Below are 18,327 nucleotides of genomic sequence, written 5' to 3'. Positions count from 1 at the left end.
ATCTAATCCTATATGGCAGTTACTGGTGTGATAAAAGGAAAATTCTCATGGCTCGTGACTAAGTGCTGCAGCTTGAGGAGTATGGAAACACCTTTTCTTTGACAAGACTTACTTTTGCTGATTTAATTACCAGTTGCTCAATACCTCATCAGGAAGGCTGGGATGAAAGTCCTCTCTGTAACAGCTGACAAACCCAGGTATAGCCAGGAAAATGTGTGCGCTGGGCTCAGTTCCAACCATTTGAAGTTGGGCTATGAGGATAATTAGACTTTCAGCAGGTTTTACCTCATGCTGCTTTTCACCCTGGGACTCTGTAATTTTAACTTTCCTCAGCTGCAGAGCGATGCTCAGGTGACCAGGGAGGGGGCTATTGTTCAGCCCCAACTTTGACTCCTAGAGACAATGCTGTGTTCTCACTCAGAGCATCATTCTGAGCTTGGAGCTTTCTCAGGAGTATAGTCTTTACGTGCCTCCTTTTTCCAGCATGTCTTTTTGTGACAGCACTGTGTCCATAACGAGCATCCCAAAATCCAGAACAAGAAGACACTTTTAGCGTTGTAGTAACACAGTACAGGCACATAATTAATATCAATTACTGAGTAAATACGTCCCTCTGCTGAAGGTTATACAGGGTAAGTCCCTGTTGATGCAATTGTAATAAACACATATTCAAGCCAAATGCCCGTGTTTTATCTGTAGGACAGAAGACAGCATGGCATGAAGTTCTGGTAAGGAGGGAGAAAACAAAGTCTCAATATTGATGCTTCATCTCTCTGTGGGCTGAGAACAGAGTGTGGAAATGGTGCACTACTTCCTTGTGTTTCTTTTCTTAGACCTTTTAAACACACATTTCTATACAGCAATTACAATACCTCTGATCGACTGCAAAGGCTCCAGCCCACATGTTCTTGTGACCTGAGCCAGAGTCAGCAACTAGCACCCCTTCCCACCCACTCCACCCCAGTCTGGCAATGCCCTCAGGCACGAATACCCACTGTCCTGGCTGGGGTATAAACCATCTCTGCCTCAAAGATGAGCTGCAGCACATGGAACACTGTTGTGCGTCTTGCAAACCTACCTGTCTTATATTACTACTCTCTCATCAGATGCTAATGTGCAATAGAGAATGAAGCACTATTGTTAAAAAAAAATAAAAGAACAAACATGAAAACTTAATCCAAGCTTGCTCCAAAGCATCTAAATTTAATCTTCAGTTGCATTTTATTACACCAGAGTAAGCACTTCCATGAAAGCACCTGTGAGTAATTGCTTCATAAACTTTGTTTAGAAAAGTATAAACTGTGCAAATTACATTTTTTTTTCTGAAAAAGCCTGATTACAATTCAACGCTTCCCCTGTAGTCCTCAGCCATTACAATTTTATAAGATATTTAGGTTATTTTATTAAGAAATGTGCTAGCTCTATAAAGTTTCTTTTCATCTGAATTTCATTTCAGATGATGGCAATATTCTATTTTATTTATTTTTGCACAAATTTTATCAAGCATGAGTCACTAAATTTTATAACGTTTCTTTGCTGCTCTTTTTTTAGAAGAATAAAACAAATTTCATCTTTTAAAAGGAGAATTATATATAGAATCATAGAATCATGGAATAGTTTAGATTGGAAAAGACTCTTAAGATCAACAAGTCCAACTGTTAACTTAGCACTGCCAAGTCCACCTATGTCCCTACGCACAACATCTACATGTCTTTTAAATACCTCCAGGGACGGTGGCTCCACCACTTCCCTAGGCAGCCTGTTCCAATGCCTGACCACCCTTTTGGTGAAGAAATTTTTACTAATATCCAATCTAAACCTCCCCTGGCGCAGCTTGAGGCAGTTTCCTCTTGTCCTGTCACTTGCTACTTGGGAGAAGAGACTGACCCCACCTCGCTACAACCTCCTTTTAGGTAGTTGTAGAGAGCCATAAGGTCCCCCCTGAGCCTTCTCTTCTCCAGACTAAACCCCCCCAGGTTCCTCAGCTGTTCCTCATCACACTTGTGCTCCAGGCCCTGCACCAGCTCCATTGCCCTTCTCTGGCCCTGCTCCAGCCTCTCAATGTCTCTCCTGCAGTGAGGGGCCCAGAACTGAACACAGGATTCGAGGTGCAGCCTCACCAGTGCCCAGTACAGGGGATGATCACCGCCACAACCCTGCTGGCTACGCTATTGCTGATACAGACCAGGATGCTCTTGGACCTCTTGGCTGTTGTTGAATTCCCTGCAGAGGATATTCAGAGCAGGCTTGGGCAGTTACTATGTTCTGTACATATTCTGTGTGCAACCCCATCATTATTTAGTACATTATTGTTTCTAATATGAATGAATTTTCCCCTAGTTTTCATTTTCCCACACACAAATGATCAAAGCCCTAGAAGTTACATGGCCATTAAATCAAAAGAAGTCACAAATAATGGGATCTACTGTGTGTTATAGCAGGACTACCTGCAGAAGCCAGATAAAACCTGCTTGTATCTGTGAGCTCAGTCCTGCACACATGAAGTCAAAAGGATCTTTGCCAATGCCTTTGCTGGGGGTACATTTGACACTGTATTCTTTGAATATGTGTGAAGATATCACGATTTAAATGAAAATAAATTCCTCCACATCTTAATTGAAATTTCTATTTATTAATAAGTGGTGCAGTTTTTAAAGACAGAACATAAAAAATCAGTTAAGAAGTATTGTTTGCATAATATATTGAAATAAACATATTAAAGTTGTTCAAATATTGGACAGTGTCAGAATATAAATTACACATACAGTTTAAAAATTACAATAAATAATATTATAAAGAGCACTAAAGGCCACTTGTATAAAAGTTGTGTTCCCTTGTCAGCCAGAATCTGAAAAGCATCTTTGTAGCATGGAGAAAATTTCAGTGAGCAAGGCACAAATACTAGTAATAATAAGATGCCATAACTAGAAAACAAAATGCAGTTGGCTATGTAACCTTCAGTCTCAGCGTATTCTTGAGGATGGAAATAGGATCCCACTTCCAGTATTTTGCTTCACTTAACTTCAGAGGGAAGCTACTAAAAGCTGTATTGGGAAGGATCAGATCTTACAGCCTAAATAATCATAAGCAATAATGATACTCAGGATCTTCATTCTTACAGTGCCCAGCTAAAAACACTTGAAAATGACCCCTTTTTCCCCTGCACCTCTGAAAGTGGTCCTCAAAAGTGAACACCCACATTCAGTGGGGCTCCTGAAAAAGTGACATCCCATAAAATTCGTGAGGTGTTATAGAAAATTTAGGTTTGCAGCTCTTATGCACCTAAAGCTTAGTAGTGGGGGCTGTGGGGTGCAAGGAACCAAGATGAAATTCCTCACATGCTCTGCGTGAAGCAGGACAGATTCAGTTCTTACATGACACCCCTGAAACAACTGGGCTCCCAGCAGGGCTGAATTTACTCCTTAATGTGCTTTTTCTGATTGCTTTAGGCTGTGATCTTGCAAACTGGTTGGACCACGGTGCTCGCCTGAAGACCACAAGGCAGCAGCCCTGCTACACATGGGTTCAGGTGGGAATTAGTTTGCAGCTCGGCTGGGCCACAATTTGAAGCAGAAAAATTGAAATCTATTTCCACTCTGAACCGTAACAATGCAGCAAAGTTACAGATAAAAACAGAGCCAGAATAGCCAGAGTCAGCTTAGGAACTGTTCAATCAATCTCTCCATGTCCTTTTATTTTGATAGGAGCCAGACTGATTAACTCAGTGCAGGGAAAAGCCAAGGCAAGGACAACAGCCATTACCTCATTAAGTTCTTTTGAAGGACCAACTCCTTAAATGGAGCACAAACCACATTTTCTATATGTGCATTCTTTAACTGAACATTCACTTCTGCCTTAATGAAATATCCTCAGTTTGAATCTAAAGGTAGGGAACTTGACTGATAAGAACACTGAAAAGAGAAGCACACAATGTAAACACAGACTCACCTTCTCAAAAACTTCCAGACGCGTGTCATTTGTTAGTGGCTGAAAAATCAGCATAAAAATGTAGCTAAGAAAAGCATCTCCAGATAAGTGCTGTCTTTCACAAGAAAATTCGTAAGCAAAGGCAGATTAAGACCCAGGCCTGCTCCCAGTGCAGCGGTTCGAGAAGGTTTCTTACTGACCTCAGGAAGAGCAAACACTCACGCTTTCTGATTATGGAAAACATCTTGAGGCCTGAAATGAATCCTTGGTCACTTGTAGGACTTAAGTGCCAGCAAAGAGTGGATTCCAATGGTTAATTTCCTTTAACATTAACTACATGTAAACAAAGTGTCAGTGTCAGTCTAGACATTAGGAAGATCCAACCCAACTGAAAATGATAGCTGTTAAACTCAAATATCACACTCAAATGGAAGAATGGATAACTCTAATCCATTCCCAGTATGAAGAGTACTATTGGCCCAGCTGCCTCTCTCAAATGAAATTGTCAATAACGATTCCTTTTTGTGCTAAACCTATCCTACAAAACAGGTCCTGACATTTTAAATATTGTCAGGGTCAATAATCAGGGATAATTTATTTTGTCCAGTATCTATGGCAGACACATAACTGCAGTTCCAAGGTTGATGTACTGCCTGGACTCAACATGAACTGCAGTCTGATAAAGTTTGCATGCGCATCCCAGATCAAGTTTAGATGTCACCTTGCTGGTGACATCTTGACACGTATCTGTTGTCAGCATAGGGGACAGACTGATGCACACCCTAATTTTAATCCAGATGATGTAGGAGACAGAGCTATTCAGTACATCACCCTACTGAACAGAGCAGTGACTGGTTTCAGTGCAAAGAAGAGTGTAGGAAAAAACTAATATTAAAATAAGCTAAACAGAACTTCCTTGACTGTCTTCTTGGGTGTCTTCCAGAGGATCCAGAGATGTCCACTGCAAAGGGTCTTGCTGTGCTTACCACCAGTGCCTTTTAAGAATAGGCAGGCCTTATCTTGCCATTTAGCACATGATCAAATATTTCATGATGTGGCTACAAATACCTGACCTGGCGCTTTTAAGCTGCACATAGTAAATTGGTGCTTACAGCCCATAGAAAATTATAACTTGAAGGCAGTTCAGCTGCTAAGTGTCCATAGTTCAGGGCAGCCCAAATCCCATTTCCTCTGGGGCTGCACACTGTCTGCAGGTGGGAACTCATTCAAGTCTCTGCCTTTGCTTGGATTTTCTCTTGGAAGGAACATACCTTTATAATGAGGTGATTTATGGATTTTCAGCCATGTTGAATGCTGAGAAAAGATTCCCTTTATATGACCTGACATTGGAGAGATTAGAAATCTGAACTGGAGAATCTGAGGGGGAATTGGGCAAGGAACTGCACAGCATAGCTGTTGTCAAAGATATTCACAGATTTCTCAGATTACACTTGGGCTTTGGCTGCCTTGACTTTTGATTGCTCAGATCTACAAAGCATTTTAAGAAGGGCCAAACTCAAATGAAATTAGGAGGAATGCCAGGCATTTGACATATGAGAAAAGTGAAGCAGGCTCGTCTAGCACATACTTATATCAATTTCAGAAGTCTAGCAATGTTAAAATCAGTTTTGGGGTTTTTGTGATTCATTTGTCAAGTGAGGGTTAAATCTTACGAGTGGCCATAGACATATATTACTGTATTAGCGAGCCTGCAGCAGGTTCAATGCAGGTATTTCCAAGAATCACTGATGGTCAAGGAATTCTTCTCAATATGCCAAATTATTATGAATTACATTTTTGTCAGCTGGTTCTATTCTCTACTCTCTGCAATTTTAGCCATGAAACTGCGCCAAGCACAGACTGTTTTTCAGGTCAATGGCTATTTTGTCAATTAAGTAATTACCAAAATTGTGCCTCATGTCATTATAGTTGCTGACTCAGAACAGCTCCATGGACTCAGCCTGGACTTCAAGGGCTGTAACTGGTCTGCATTATTTACTCAGTTATTTGCACAGCAAATTTGTTCTCCCTGAAGATCTGTCCCAAAAGGATGTATCATGATTTAGCTGAAGAAGCAGATGAAGTAAGATCCTAAACTTATAGATGTCTCTTCAAATAGAGAATAAACAATGAAGATGAAGGCAATGCCTACATCTGGAAGACAATCAAGTTCCCTGGATGGAATGACTGTTATGAGATGTGAATGATAGTGAGGACTCAAAGATGACATTTACTAAAGTGGGCAAAATCCAACAAGGTATCTTCCATTGAAGTGCATTCTATCTGAGCCTGTGCAATACCTAATAAATATTGGGAAGTCCAGTGAACTGTATCTCTCTCTTGTGCTCTGATTGGATGTGCCAAGGATGTTCAGTTATGCAGCTGCAGTGTAATACAAGCAGTCACTACCTCAAGTCCACTTTCCAACATCTTACATGGGCCAAATCCTTGTGTCTTTGTTGGTCAGTGTTCTAGCCATGATGTTGTAGCCATTGTGTGGAGTGACATGGGTCATCTTCAACAGGACTGACTGTGGGTGTCTTTGATCATCCAACATCTAAGTAAGCCACCCTCTGCTCCCTTTGAAATTTGGTGAAATTTGGTCATTGTAGATAATTGAGTTAAAGGTGAGATTAATCTCATCCTAAAGCTGATGTGTGCCTTGGTTCTTGTACCCTGGACTCACCACTGTACTGATTAGCTTTCCATCAGCTGTAAAGACTGCGTAGCCATCAAACTTAACATCAAATGGACACTATTTCATGCACATCTGGATTGACACAAGATGAGTCCTGCGCAGGATATTTGGACAAGCTAGTTTTACTAGCTGTATAGATACTACATTCCCACTGTAGTGGTGAGATCTTTGATTCATTTCTGCCCTGTTACCAGTGGGTTTAGATTGTTTTCCTGCTCTCTCTCATCACAATTTCAAGCTCCCATGAAAAAATATTTGGCTGAGGCCCTAGGGAGCATACTTATCTCTGTGTTGGTCAGGGACAGGTGACAAAATGGTATTTGTTTATTTCTACATTGATCCCAAAGATGGCACACATTCATGGATTTTATAAACACTAATGAAGATTTTTGAAGTAGTTAGAGAGATACTTATATTTACATTTTACAATAAATAAAAACCCATGATCAATCCCAGGAGGTGGCTTTGATAATTTTAAATTCTACCCTTAATCTCACTTTGACGTTGTATTTCACGGGTAGTTGTATAAATGGGTTGTAGTTGTATTTATGGGCCTATAAATGGTCACATAAGAAACATTTAGTTCACAAAACCATTTCAGTAAGGTCATTAACATTGACTCAGCTTTATCCCTGCTTTGAATATTAGATGTTCTCGGATAAGTTGGTTAGAGATTGATTTACTTATATCAGAAAATGAATTCAGATGTTACGTTTCCACAAAGGGATACTGCTCCTGAAAATATTTTCACTTTGCTGCTCTGTTTGCAAACTGTAGCAAGGACCACCATATTTTGCCTGTTATCAAATCACCATTGTTGTATTGAAGAGTATCAGATAGATATGTATCATAGAAGAAATCAGCTGTACCATTTATATAGGGTAAAGTCATGCAAACCATGCTCAAAACTAAGCTCCTTAGTTTTGGTAGCATGAAAAAAACTGCATTAGTAAATTGTATGAAATGGTGCAGAATGACTACCACTAATATCACATGCATCTTATGCAGCCATTGGTGTTTTGAACTAGTAAGCTTTGGGTGTAGAGTAAGTGAGATATACAAAGTATGCTTACATTACATGGAGAAGTCAACCAGTGACTGCCCCCACACGCACTTTTAAACTGGCTTATTTGAAGGGGTCCATATTGAATCTGAAATCCCATCTCCTGTAGAAGACAAAGGCATGGAGCCACTTGGTGTGAAAGGGTCGGTGTCTGTGTCTGTTTCCCCCTCTGCTAGGTAGCGTTTCTCTCTCATCCATGCCGATCCCCCGTTGGGGCCAAATGGGAAGTCGTCTCTGTCTTGGGAGATACTGAAGCCACTTGGGGAGCGCTCAAGTTCCTCATGGTTGACGGAGAGAAGGGACAACGGAGTATCACTGTCTCTTGTTAAGCTCCTTCTCTGTCTTGGAGACACCTTATCTGAGTAAGGACTTTGTAGGTCTCCTTGAGAGTGGTAGCTAACCTGGGAGTCCATTAATGTAAATATAGGCAGAACTGTTGGCCTTTCTGCATATGAAGTTGAAGAAGGTGTGGCTTGCAGTTTGCCAGAGTTTTGCCCACCTATTGATAAAGGTTGTGAATGAGTCATATGACCATGTGCTGAGAAACCATAAGGACTGACTTTGTTGACTGGAACCTGTTGGAAGTTGTAAGGAGTTTCATGAGCACACTGCTCAGTGTATTTATATATTATTGTTTTTAATTCAGAATATTTATTTTCGTCTCTCCTCTCCTTTGCAGGAGAAGCAGTTTCTTTCAATGGACTTATCTCAGCGACCTGTATTTGCAGCTGTTCCATATGATGCATATGCATATCAACAAGAAAATCCAGTTTCTTCCCCATGTCATTAACCTGAAAAAGAACGTTATATTTTCTCAAGTGAGTTGTTCAACAGAAGAGTCAATGCTTCCATATGTGTGCTGACCCCAGCAATAGTATGCTGCCATCTTTATTGGTCATGAAGGTAATTATAGGATAACTATGACTTTCCCTTGGAAGCTGGGCTGCAGTGGGTGCTAGTTTATCCTCTAACTGACTCAGATTAAGAAGACCTGTCCCTGTGAACTGTGCCAAAAAATTTCTTAGCATGGCTGGACATTTGGCAGTCAAGCAAACAACAGTAGTGTACAGTGATAGGTCTGAAGTCTTGGTATTATATGATAAATGCCTTTTAGCAAAATACAACAGATGAAATTACCTTTGCACACAGGCCTATTCTCTAACTCTTAATAGCCTCACAATACTAGTGTTAAATATCAGGAGTAATTTCCTTTGTCTTTTGATAGTACTTTGTGCCTAAACTTTCACATTGCATGAAAAGAATTGACAAGAATCAATGCCGCTTGCCTCCATCTTACTTATTCATATATTTAAAAATAAGAGTGTCTTGACTTGCTAAGCAATAGGCTAGGATACACAGAGGTCCCCAAAATGCCTGTGGAGGCAACCCTTTTGAACACCAGACCCTGCAAAAGAAGGTGGTGTTCACAAGAAAACACAGATATTATGAGTATGGAATTCAAGGGAATGAAAAGGTCCCATCTAAACATTGTGGTTAGGGTCTTGCTGCCATATATAATGATTTTCATTCATTAGGTTTCAAAATGCACACTTTCCAGTTATTTAAAGTCTTTCATGAAAAACTAACAACATAATTCTGTGATCATTAGTACAAGATCTGTGTGAGTCTTGATCACCAAAAGTATAAGCCAAAGACTCATACCGAGTTTATGTAAGCTTCATCATACAAGCACCTCAGCCTCCATCACTGTCATGACATTACATACCTGTCGTTCAACTTTAACAAATTTGCCCATCATACTTTGGTCTTCAGTATCTGCTGTAGATGCTTTGGCTACATATGGATCATTTCTATAAAGAATTAATGACTCTATTAGTGTTCAATGTTTCTTTGCATCACAGTAAGTAATTTATATCAGAAAACAGAATTACCATCTTGGTGGTATATTCATATAGCTCCTTGAAGCCCCAGTTAAGAAAATATTTAGTTATTTATCATAAAAACAGGTGCAAAAGTCTATTCTGTGTGATTCCAATGCATTTCTCAAAAAGTATTCCTCATTTTTAATTTAAAATTATTTTGGTTCAAAATTAAGATAAAGATTAGGAAAAAAACAGAAGCAAACAAAAATTTCAACATGAAAGTGAAATTAATATCAGATTTGGTGGAACAATTTCAGGTTTGTGAAAAATGTTGAGATAGTCAAGATAGTGGGTCTAAAAATGGCCATGTGTTTTAAAATCAAATTCTTTAATGTCTGTAAAGACTGAATCTGAGTTTCCAGCTTGAGTGGGGTTTTTTTTCTCTATTTCATTAAACCAAATAATAAGTGGCAGAGGCTGGAAATGCTGCGAAGAGACAGTCTGGCCTGGAGATTTAAAGATTCCTGAATAAATTTTCTTTTATGTAATTTCCTACTGCATGTCCATCAGATGGACTAACTTCAGGAGGTGAGAAGATGACCTCTGTTTAAATAAAGAACTTGTATTTATAACTTCATGTCATCTAGGATGGTTGTTATCAAGCTAAATCTCTATCAAAATGTTTCTAAACCAACCTCAAAGGAATCTAAAAGTCTTTCCATAACCTATGTACAAATCCGGCAAAACAATTTCTAAGCACTTGTTCTTTGACATGACTTAGAACAAATACACCCTAGAACTTTTCTTTTAACAGGTCCAGTTCTTCTCTTTTGACACAATTCAAAATATAGGTGTGAATATGTCTTACTAAAGAAGAAACTGTAACTCAAACATGTCAGATTTTGCACATTGGGTTACTGATGATATGGGCTCATTCAAATTGTGCAATCATCTGCTTTGTTTCCCAAATGATCATTGCCTCTTCCATATATGTAGGTCTCTGTCTTCACATTTACATGTTTTTAGGTATTTTAAAATAAAAAAAATTCTGGATAAACCAGATAAAGCCAAGTTAATTTATTTTCTGTAAGATTACTTTTGTTCTGAGCAACCACAACAGCTTTGGGGACAGATTGTTGATGGTCTTATGTGGTTCTTCATGGGTATTTATTGACAGATTGATAGTTGTAAATAACAGAAGGAATGTCATTTATTACTGAATTCTTGCTACCAGGAATGCAGCAATACAATAACATGCTGTAACTTTCATACCCAGAAACCTGGTATTGCAATTTATTCTCGATAATTCTCACCAATCATTGGTGAGCATCATTGAAACTCTGTGCTTGCCATTTGGTGGGGGTTATAGTGAAACTTTTTTCACTTCAGGAAGATAACTCAATTACCTTCAAACTATTGGTGATGTTTATTGAATTTTTAAGTGGGTTTACTAGTTGAATGTTAGAAATTCATCACATCAACAATCAAATGTACATATTTCACATAAAAACACATTTACAAACCATGGAGAAGCTGAGGTAGACAATTAAGAAGACATTAAGTTTAGATTTCCATCATACATTGTTCCTAGGGAAGCTTGTAGCAACATATCCTCTCAGTATCGTTACTGTAACAGTGTAGTGGCTGGATAAATGAAGGTCATGCTTATTGGTATGAATAGAATTTTTATATCTGTTTTGGTGTGTGCAAAATACGAGGCATAAAAAAATTCACCTGGGAGACTGTTGTGAAGGGTAAGAAAAAGCTCCTCCCTTTTGAGATTTCTTATGCTTGGGAGTAGATGGAGGTCCAGGTGTAAAAATCATATCTACTCTGGAAAAAAGAAAAGTGCAACTCTGTAAGTCCATCTCCAAATGCTAACATGATAGAAAATGCTATGCATCTCTGCAACAAACAGTAGCAAAGATTCAAAATAGAAGCACGCTTTGATTTGGTAATATATTGAGGGTCATGACGTGTTTGTTCTGTTCCGGGTCCACAAGTGATACACTGAATTGTAATTATCTGGTAATTTCATGGTAATAAAGTAATTTTCTAGCTCACTATTTCCAAACTTTGCCATTTGAAACACATCACTTCCTTCAAAGGAACTAGAGTAATTGCTGAAAAAATTCCAGTAATTGCTGCTCCTAAAAATGGGAGGAAAGACCCATCAGGTTTAGTGAAAATTAGAATTTGGGAAAAGATGGAAATTCCTGATACTCTTAATAAACCAATGACATTCTAGCAGTTATTGTGCCTAATTATCAGTATTTGGGGTGGGGGTATTTGTCTTTACTAATTACTCTTTCAGTTCGAAAAATATAACTAAAAATGCAGTTTCACAAGGAATCTAATTGACTATTTACTTGGATCAAATCCAAATGCATTGTTTGGGATGCTCCAGCACATTTAATTACACTCTTTTATTATATCAATATATTCTTTCATTTGGCATATCCAACTGCTCAGGTGCAAGCAAACCTCTGTTCATTAAGCCCACACACCAAATATCAGTCATCACTAGTCCACCAAGCAGTTATCTGTATTATCAGATGATCCAAGCAGATACATTGCCTGGCTTCATGGTACCCCATGAAGTTGTGAAAATGGAACTTAAAAAAACTCAAGGCAAATTTCACAAAGCTACTTAAGTATTGCTAAGCACTCAGGCATTGCTGGGCCATCAGTCAATGTCTCATCGAACTCTTATGCTGTCTTGCTATGCACAGACACAGTAAGTAGGACTCATCCCACTTGTTTTGTCCAATTACACTCTGTGGAGATCTAGTGAACACAGTGAACAAAAATTGAGGGATAGTAAGGACAGACAAGCTTACTACTACTTCAAGCTCTGACTTGCACCCATGGCTCAGGATACGAGCAGCACAAATTTTTGCAGACATGCCTCAAAATCACATAGTGATGAACCACTTCTGTGGGGGTAATTTGCACCTGAACAGTCACAAAGGCCTGAAATTCCAATTTTTTCATGTAGGTCTATTTACACCTCAGTGAAGGGGATGTAAAACCTGTGCTGATGTATTTTTGCACTTCTATGAAATGTTTCACCAGACACATGTCAGCAGAGAATCCAGCCCAAAGAAAAGTTCATGTAGAGCAACTATTGCTTTTATTTATCATCTCTAAAAAGGGGAGAAGAGGTGAAACTTGACTCTAATCAAATAAGGCAATGGTCAAGAAAATTCATAGAACTTTTTAGTCTGATTTCCTTGTTCAAAATATGAGCCAGTGATCAACTCTGCTGCAGTTACCTGTGTTAGCTGCTCGCTTGCCTTTATTCTTTGCGGAAAAGGCTTTCTTATTGACCAGCTACACTAAGCAAAGACATAGCTCCTGGGTGGCATTGTATGTAAACAAGAAAACTATGCTTGTATTTTGCCAGCACAGATAGATACACATTTTCCTCATTTATGAGAGGATTCTTACCTTGCCTGGAGATACTTTATTCTGGAAAGCATATCAAGATGCCCTGCTGAGTATTGCTCTATCACATCCTTTACATCATAAGGCCTCAAAGTCTCCTTGAATTTTTTTTTATACAGACGAAACTGTAGTATTCTGCATAATAAACAGAGAAAATATTAACTTCTTATATTAATTCCATTATAATTTGCAGTTTTAGTGAATGATTGATAAATAACTCCGGATGTTTGGAAATTGAGCATGTCATTTCACAACAAGATAATAAAACATAAGCAGGGAATCTCTAAGATCATACCACATTTGTAAATACATAATACTTGGCTTTTCTTAATTAATAGCCTAAAACAAATTATATGCACAAAATGTCTTTTTCAACACTAACATCATAACTAGAAATGATTCAAAGCTACAAAATTCTATGTGGAATTTGATTTTGCACCACACAAGTCATGGGAGATTTTGAAGTTGTGAAACTAAAGTTGATTTTTTATGCTTCAGCCTATTACAAAGTTAATTTATAGTAGATGTAATGTTGTATCATTGTCAGCTTTGTTTTCATTTTGCACCTGGGAAAATTTTGGACAGGAAATGTTAATTAGGTGGAAATGTGGAAGTTCAGAAGTCAGCAGCAGTTCAAATAGTGGAGAAAGAGAAGGTGCCTGAAGAGTCCTTGAATAAACAGCTGTATAACATTATTGTTGTAGTAATAATAATAGTAATAATAATTTTTAATAATAATAGTAGTAACAATTGTAATATAATTGCTGTTATTTTTATTACTATTATTATAAAATGTCCTAGTAATTAATAACAGAATTCTTCTAATAAGAACCAGTGCTGGCCAGAGCATTGGAAAACTGTTTGGCATTCTGGCTTTTTTTCTGTTTATACATTAGTTTACACTGTTATATCTTTATAGGTTAACAAATAGAAAAGAAACATCATACACAGAGAATGAAAAGTATTTTAGTTCTTTAATCTCAGGGTTAGGATCCAAGGGTTTGCTTTTTCAGTAGAATTTCCACGTTCTTATTGGTTTGAACTGAGGAACTGCTGTGATCTGTTAAGATTCTGAGCTGGTTTTTATTCAAGGTTGGTGGCTTTTTTACCTTTTTTATAATTTGTATAAACATTCATTTAGCAAAGATATTTCTATTGCAACTTTTTAAGGGTTCTTGACTTTTTAAATCTGTGGCTCATCTATTTTTCAAGATTTCAAAATTGAACACACATCTATTCAGCCAAACTACCTATGATAGTAGCAAAACCATACTTTAAAAAGGAGAAATGGAAAATAGGAATCACACTATTATCGATTTCAATTTTAAATTATGACCCTGAAAACCCATTAAGTGGTTTTGTCTGAAAGAATTACTTCCCATTAGCATTTGGGGGCTGAGTAAACTGTACAAGAAAATACAAACATTAAAAACCAAAAACAACCAACCAAACAGCAAACAGCTTGGCTTATGAGTAAGTTTAAAGGGCAACTGCATGAATCAATTAGATTTGGACAGGATGTGGGAAAGGAAGTTTTGCAAAAGTAGTAATAGCGTGTCTCATAGAGGTGGGGATGGAAAACAGGGCAGACGTATAGTCCATGTTTTAAAGCAAGCAGGTATCAGGGAAAGAAAGGGAAAACTATGGAGGAAGTAGGGATAAAGGGACTTCCATCAGGAGGGAAGCAGTCATGGGTATCAGGAGCAAAGCCTGGATTTCAGCAGGCATGAGAAAACTTGGAATTCTTAATGACTGGTTCTCCTGCACCCAATTGGAAAAGAACTAGGAGAATATATACTATGGCTATATGCATATAAATGTATGGTTATATACTTATAACCATCTTCCTTGAAGTTTTTCTAAGAAGATGATTTTGAGGCACTCCAGACTTGCGGTATCTCACCTGGAAGGTAGTAACTTCCTGGCCCAAAACTCAACTTCTGGAATAAAAAGCAAGTGCAATGAAAGCAGAGTATTTTCCTATGGGGGCATTTTCAAGGCAAGAGAGTGAAAAAAATACTGAGAAGTAACGGAGCATAAGTGAATGAATTCTATGTGCTTGATGTGCTAAACACATTATCAAGCCTTACTAGGAGTTTTCTAACCATAGAGAATATCTCTTGTGGTATGAAAATAGAGGTGATGCATGTCACAGTCTGAAGACTGGTGAAATGGAGACCTCAGCATCTATTAAAAGATGACAGCTGAAAACTATATTGCACACTCGTACAACTGTGAATAAGGAACAGTTGAGTCAGCTCCGAGTGTATTGTTCAGCTAAAATTCCAGTTTTACATAAATATGACAGTCACTAAATAGAGCAAGATACTGTATTTACAGCATATTTTAACGAGGAACTATATAGAATTTTATTTTATAATAAAAATATTTATGGAGTATCTTGCAAAAATGCCATGGTCAATGTTACTGAAACATATTTCCCTCTCTGCATATTTTCAAAGAGGACTTTAAAAAGGGTCTGTCTTGTGCTTTTCGGTATATCTAGAATTATGTAATCTATTGCATTTTATAGAAGCAAGAACAGTAACAATGAATCAACATGTAGCAACATGGCAATGTGGTGTCCTGAAGGATAAAAACACAAACTCAAAGCAAAGCACTGAGGAGCATCAGAGACATTTACCTGACAGCTCGGATGGCTGTCTTGAATGTGGGAATCATATCTTCCATAAGGAAGTCACTACCGTCGCCTCTCTCTTCTGCCATGGGTTCCCCTGTTCCTGCATCTGCAAAGCAGGTCAAAAAACAGCTCTGTGAATGTCTGACCATGCAGCATGTAGAGGGAGGTCTGGCTCACTAAAGCACTATGTAAAGTAAGTGCAATTTAGTAAAGAAACATCTCTTGCAGGTTCCTCTTTCGTGAGGTTCAGCTCTTGAAAGGGTTTTAATAATTCTGCTGGGACAGCTGTAAGACATTGTTTGAGGGATCTCCTCTCAGATTCCAGCATTTCAGAAACATTGGGAACTTTTCTTCCTTCCCAATGGATTTAAAAGTTCCTACTTCTATAAGATTTTACAAAGAGAAATCTTTGCCAAAATTATTTTACATAAGGCTAAAACAGATGTAGAAGCTACAGGCCAAGTTCTCCTCCCACTTGCACTGCTTGGAGCTCATGTACCTTCATGGAAGAGAATAATCAATTTTCCAGTGTAGACACCCAGACTACATCCATGGTAGTATGCCCAGTATGCACTGATGGACTGGCACAATAAAGAAGAAACTTATTTGGAGACCATTTAGATGCTATAGGTAAGAAGCGGAAAATGTGTGCTGAAGGAAGCTGAGAGGAAAAATGCCCTATAATGTTGCATGGACACCCACTGGAAATCTGCTGAGGGGCAGCAGTCATAGAGAGAGTGGGAGGGAAGCAGCTGTTGACTCTATAAAACAAAGTTTTAAGAGATTGCTGTGAGGAGATATTTGGGATATCTGGACCTAGGCAAATGCAGGGCTGGATACAGTCTAGGAGGGAGCTACCTTAGCATAGCATCCCTGCTGATAAACCAAGCCATGATGGCATGTGCCTTTTTTTAGGATACAGATTCACTTCCCAGTGAGCCCTCTTTTTCCAGGTCAAATATGTTGATTCCATCACTGGCTTTATCCTATATCAATTGCTGCTTTTATGGAGGGCCATTTTCTTATTTCAAGCACCATGTCGTCTGGACTCCAGCATTCATTTCCTGGACCTTCCCCAAATGTGCCATGTAAAACCAGGGACCAGCCATGCTTGGCCCAGAAAGTCACAAACCTTCAGCAAAAGATGCAGAGGAACTAAGTAAAATGGGGAGAGTAGGGGAAGGATAGAAAGAAATCAACACAGATGGGCTACCTTCTGAGCTTTGCCAAAAAGCGTACGCTTTCATTCGGAATGCAGTGCGAAAACGCTCCTTATTATTCAAGACAACATTCTTAGGCTCTTTTGAAGGACTTTCTTCAATGGCATCTACATTCAGAGGGGTAAATAGCTTTCCTTTAGTATTGGTACCACGAACCCGATCCAAGAGACCCAGCTTTTGGCTACAAAATAAGCAAAAGTAATCATTTTCCTCCTTTGTACACTTTTAACTTGTTTTCACGATGCTTTAAGTTTATAATGGGCTAGATAAATGTTTTGTACACAAGGACACTGCTGGGGCTACCACAACACATCAATGTCTTTGTAAGCAACAGTAAGCTTCACAGATAATTAACTGCTTTTTTTGAGCATTTTTTGTATCAATGTTGAAAATGTTACCAGAGGGTCTTTGCTATCCTCTCCATGTAATGTATCACAGTGCTTCAGCTCCCATAGCATGTCTGCACATTAGATATGTTACTGAGAAACACCACTACTTAGGCAGTTATGTTGTCTAATTATAAGGATGCTTGGCCTTTGCTGTTCAGTGCTTTCTGTAAGTACTGAGTCTGTGGGAGGCTTTTAAATTAATAACTCATAGAATGGTTTGGGTTGGAAGGGACCTTAAAGTTTATCCAGTTCCAACCCCTGCCATGGGCAGGGACACCTTCCACTAGACCAGGTTGCTCCAAGCTCCATCCAAGCTTCACTGCCAGGGATGGGGCAGCCACAGCTTCTCTGAGCAACCTGTTCCAGTGCCTCACCACTCTTACATTAAAGAATTTCTTTCTAATATCTAACCTAAATCTACTCTTTTTCAGTTTAAAGCCATTCCTCCTTGTCCTATTCCTATATGCCCTTGTAAAACGTTCCTTTCCAGCTTTCTTGTAGGCCCCTAAGATCTTTCCGGAGCCTCCTCTTCTCCAGGTTCAGCAACCCCAGCTGTACTCAGCCTGTCTTCATAGAAGGAAGAGTTGTGCATAGCCAGGAGTAAAATAAAGTCAGATGTGCTGTGAACTAAGTAAATTATTAGCAAAACACTGGAAATGCACTGTCAAGCAATCACTAGGTACATAGTAGGGCAGACTACGCAGTTCTCTTCACCATTCATTTTCAGTCATCTCTCACTATACAAAAATAGAGGTGACATATGAATTGTAGTAAACTGACATATTTTGTTCCTCCGATGATTCCTTGCACTGTCCTCTTACACATACATTGACCAAAGACATTTGTCCTTCAGTGACAACATATAGCTAGAATTTCATTTACCTGCCACATCTTCCAGCATCAATAACCCTTCTAACAGCCTGGTGACTGTAACAGGCTTAAAGACAATTACTAATGCCGAAGAAAAGAGCAACACAAAAGGGATATGCTATTAAGTAGATCAGCTTATACATGGTCTGAAGACTTTGCAAGTGATAGATGGTATAAATACTTTATTTGCTTGTTCACTTTGCTGCTTAAATATTTGTTACTTGCACATTTGTTAAAAATCTGTGGGGT

General features: G+C 38.6%; 1 protein-coding gene across 3 annotated transcripts in view; it reads right to left on the bottom strand.

Moving 5' to 3' along the window:
• Positions 1 to 2,610: 2,610 nt before the first annotated feature.
• The window catches only part of KCNQ3 (potassium voltage-gated channel subfamily Q member 3), a 206,753-nt gene continuing 191,036 nt past the window's right edge, over positions 2,611 to 18,327 (bottom strand). For all 3 annotated transcript variants that reach the window (XM_030502655.1, XM_030502646.2, XM_030502665.1), the window contains 6 exons: positions 16,813 to 17,000; positions 15,603 to 15,705; positions 12,962 to 13,093; positions 11,246 to 11,344; positions 9,415 to 9,499; positions 2,611 to 8,479 (listed from right to left, as the gene is read on the bottom strand). In XM_030502655.1, coding sequence (XP_030358515.1) covers positions 7,742 to 8,479; positions 9,415 to 9,499; positions 11,246 to 11,344; positions 12,962 to 13,093; positions 15,603 to 15,705; positions 16,813 to 17,000 — 1,345 coding nt within the window. In that variant the 3' untranslated portion in view covers positions 2,611 to 7,741. The remainder of the gene's footprint in view (positions 8,480 to 9,414; positions 9,500 to 11,245; positions 11,345 to 12,961; positions 13,094 to 15,602; positions 15,706 to 16,812; positions 17,001 to 18,327) is intronic.

The sequence above is a fragment of the Strigops habroptila genome, chromosome 1 (genome assembly GCF_004027225.2).
Source record: "Strigops habroptila isolate Jane chromosome 1, bStrHab1.2.pri, whole genome shotgun sequence".
Lineage (NCBI taxonomy): Eukaryota > Metazoa > Chordata > Aves > Psittaciformes > Psittacidae > Strigops > Strigops habroptila.
The sequence above is the reverse complement of the archived record's forward strand: the minus strand, read 5'-3'. Positions and strand labels throughout refer to the sequence as shown.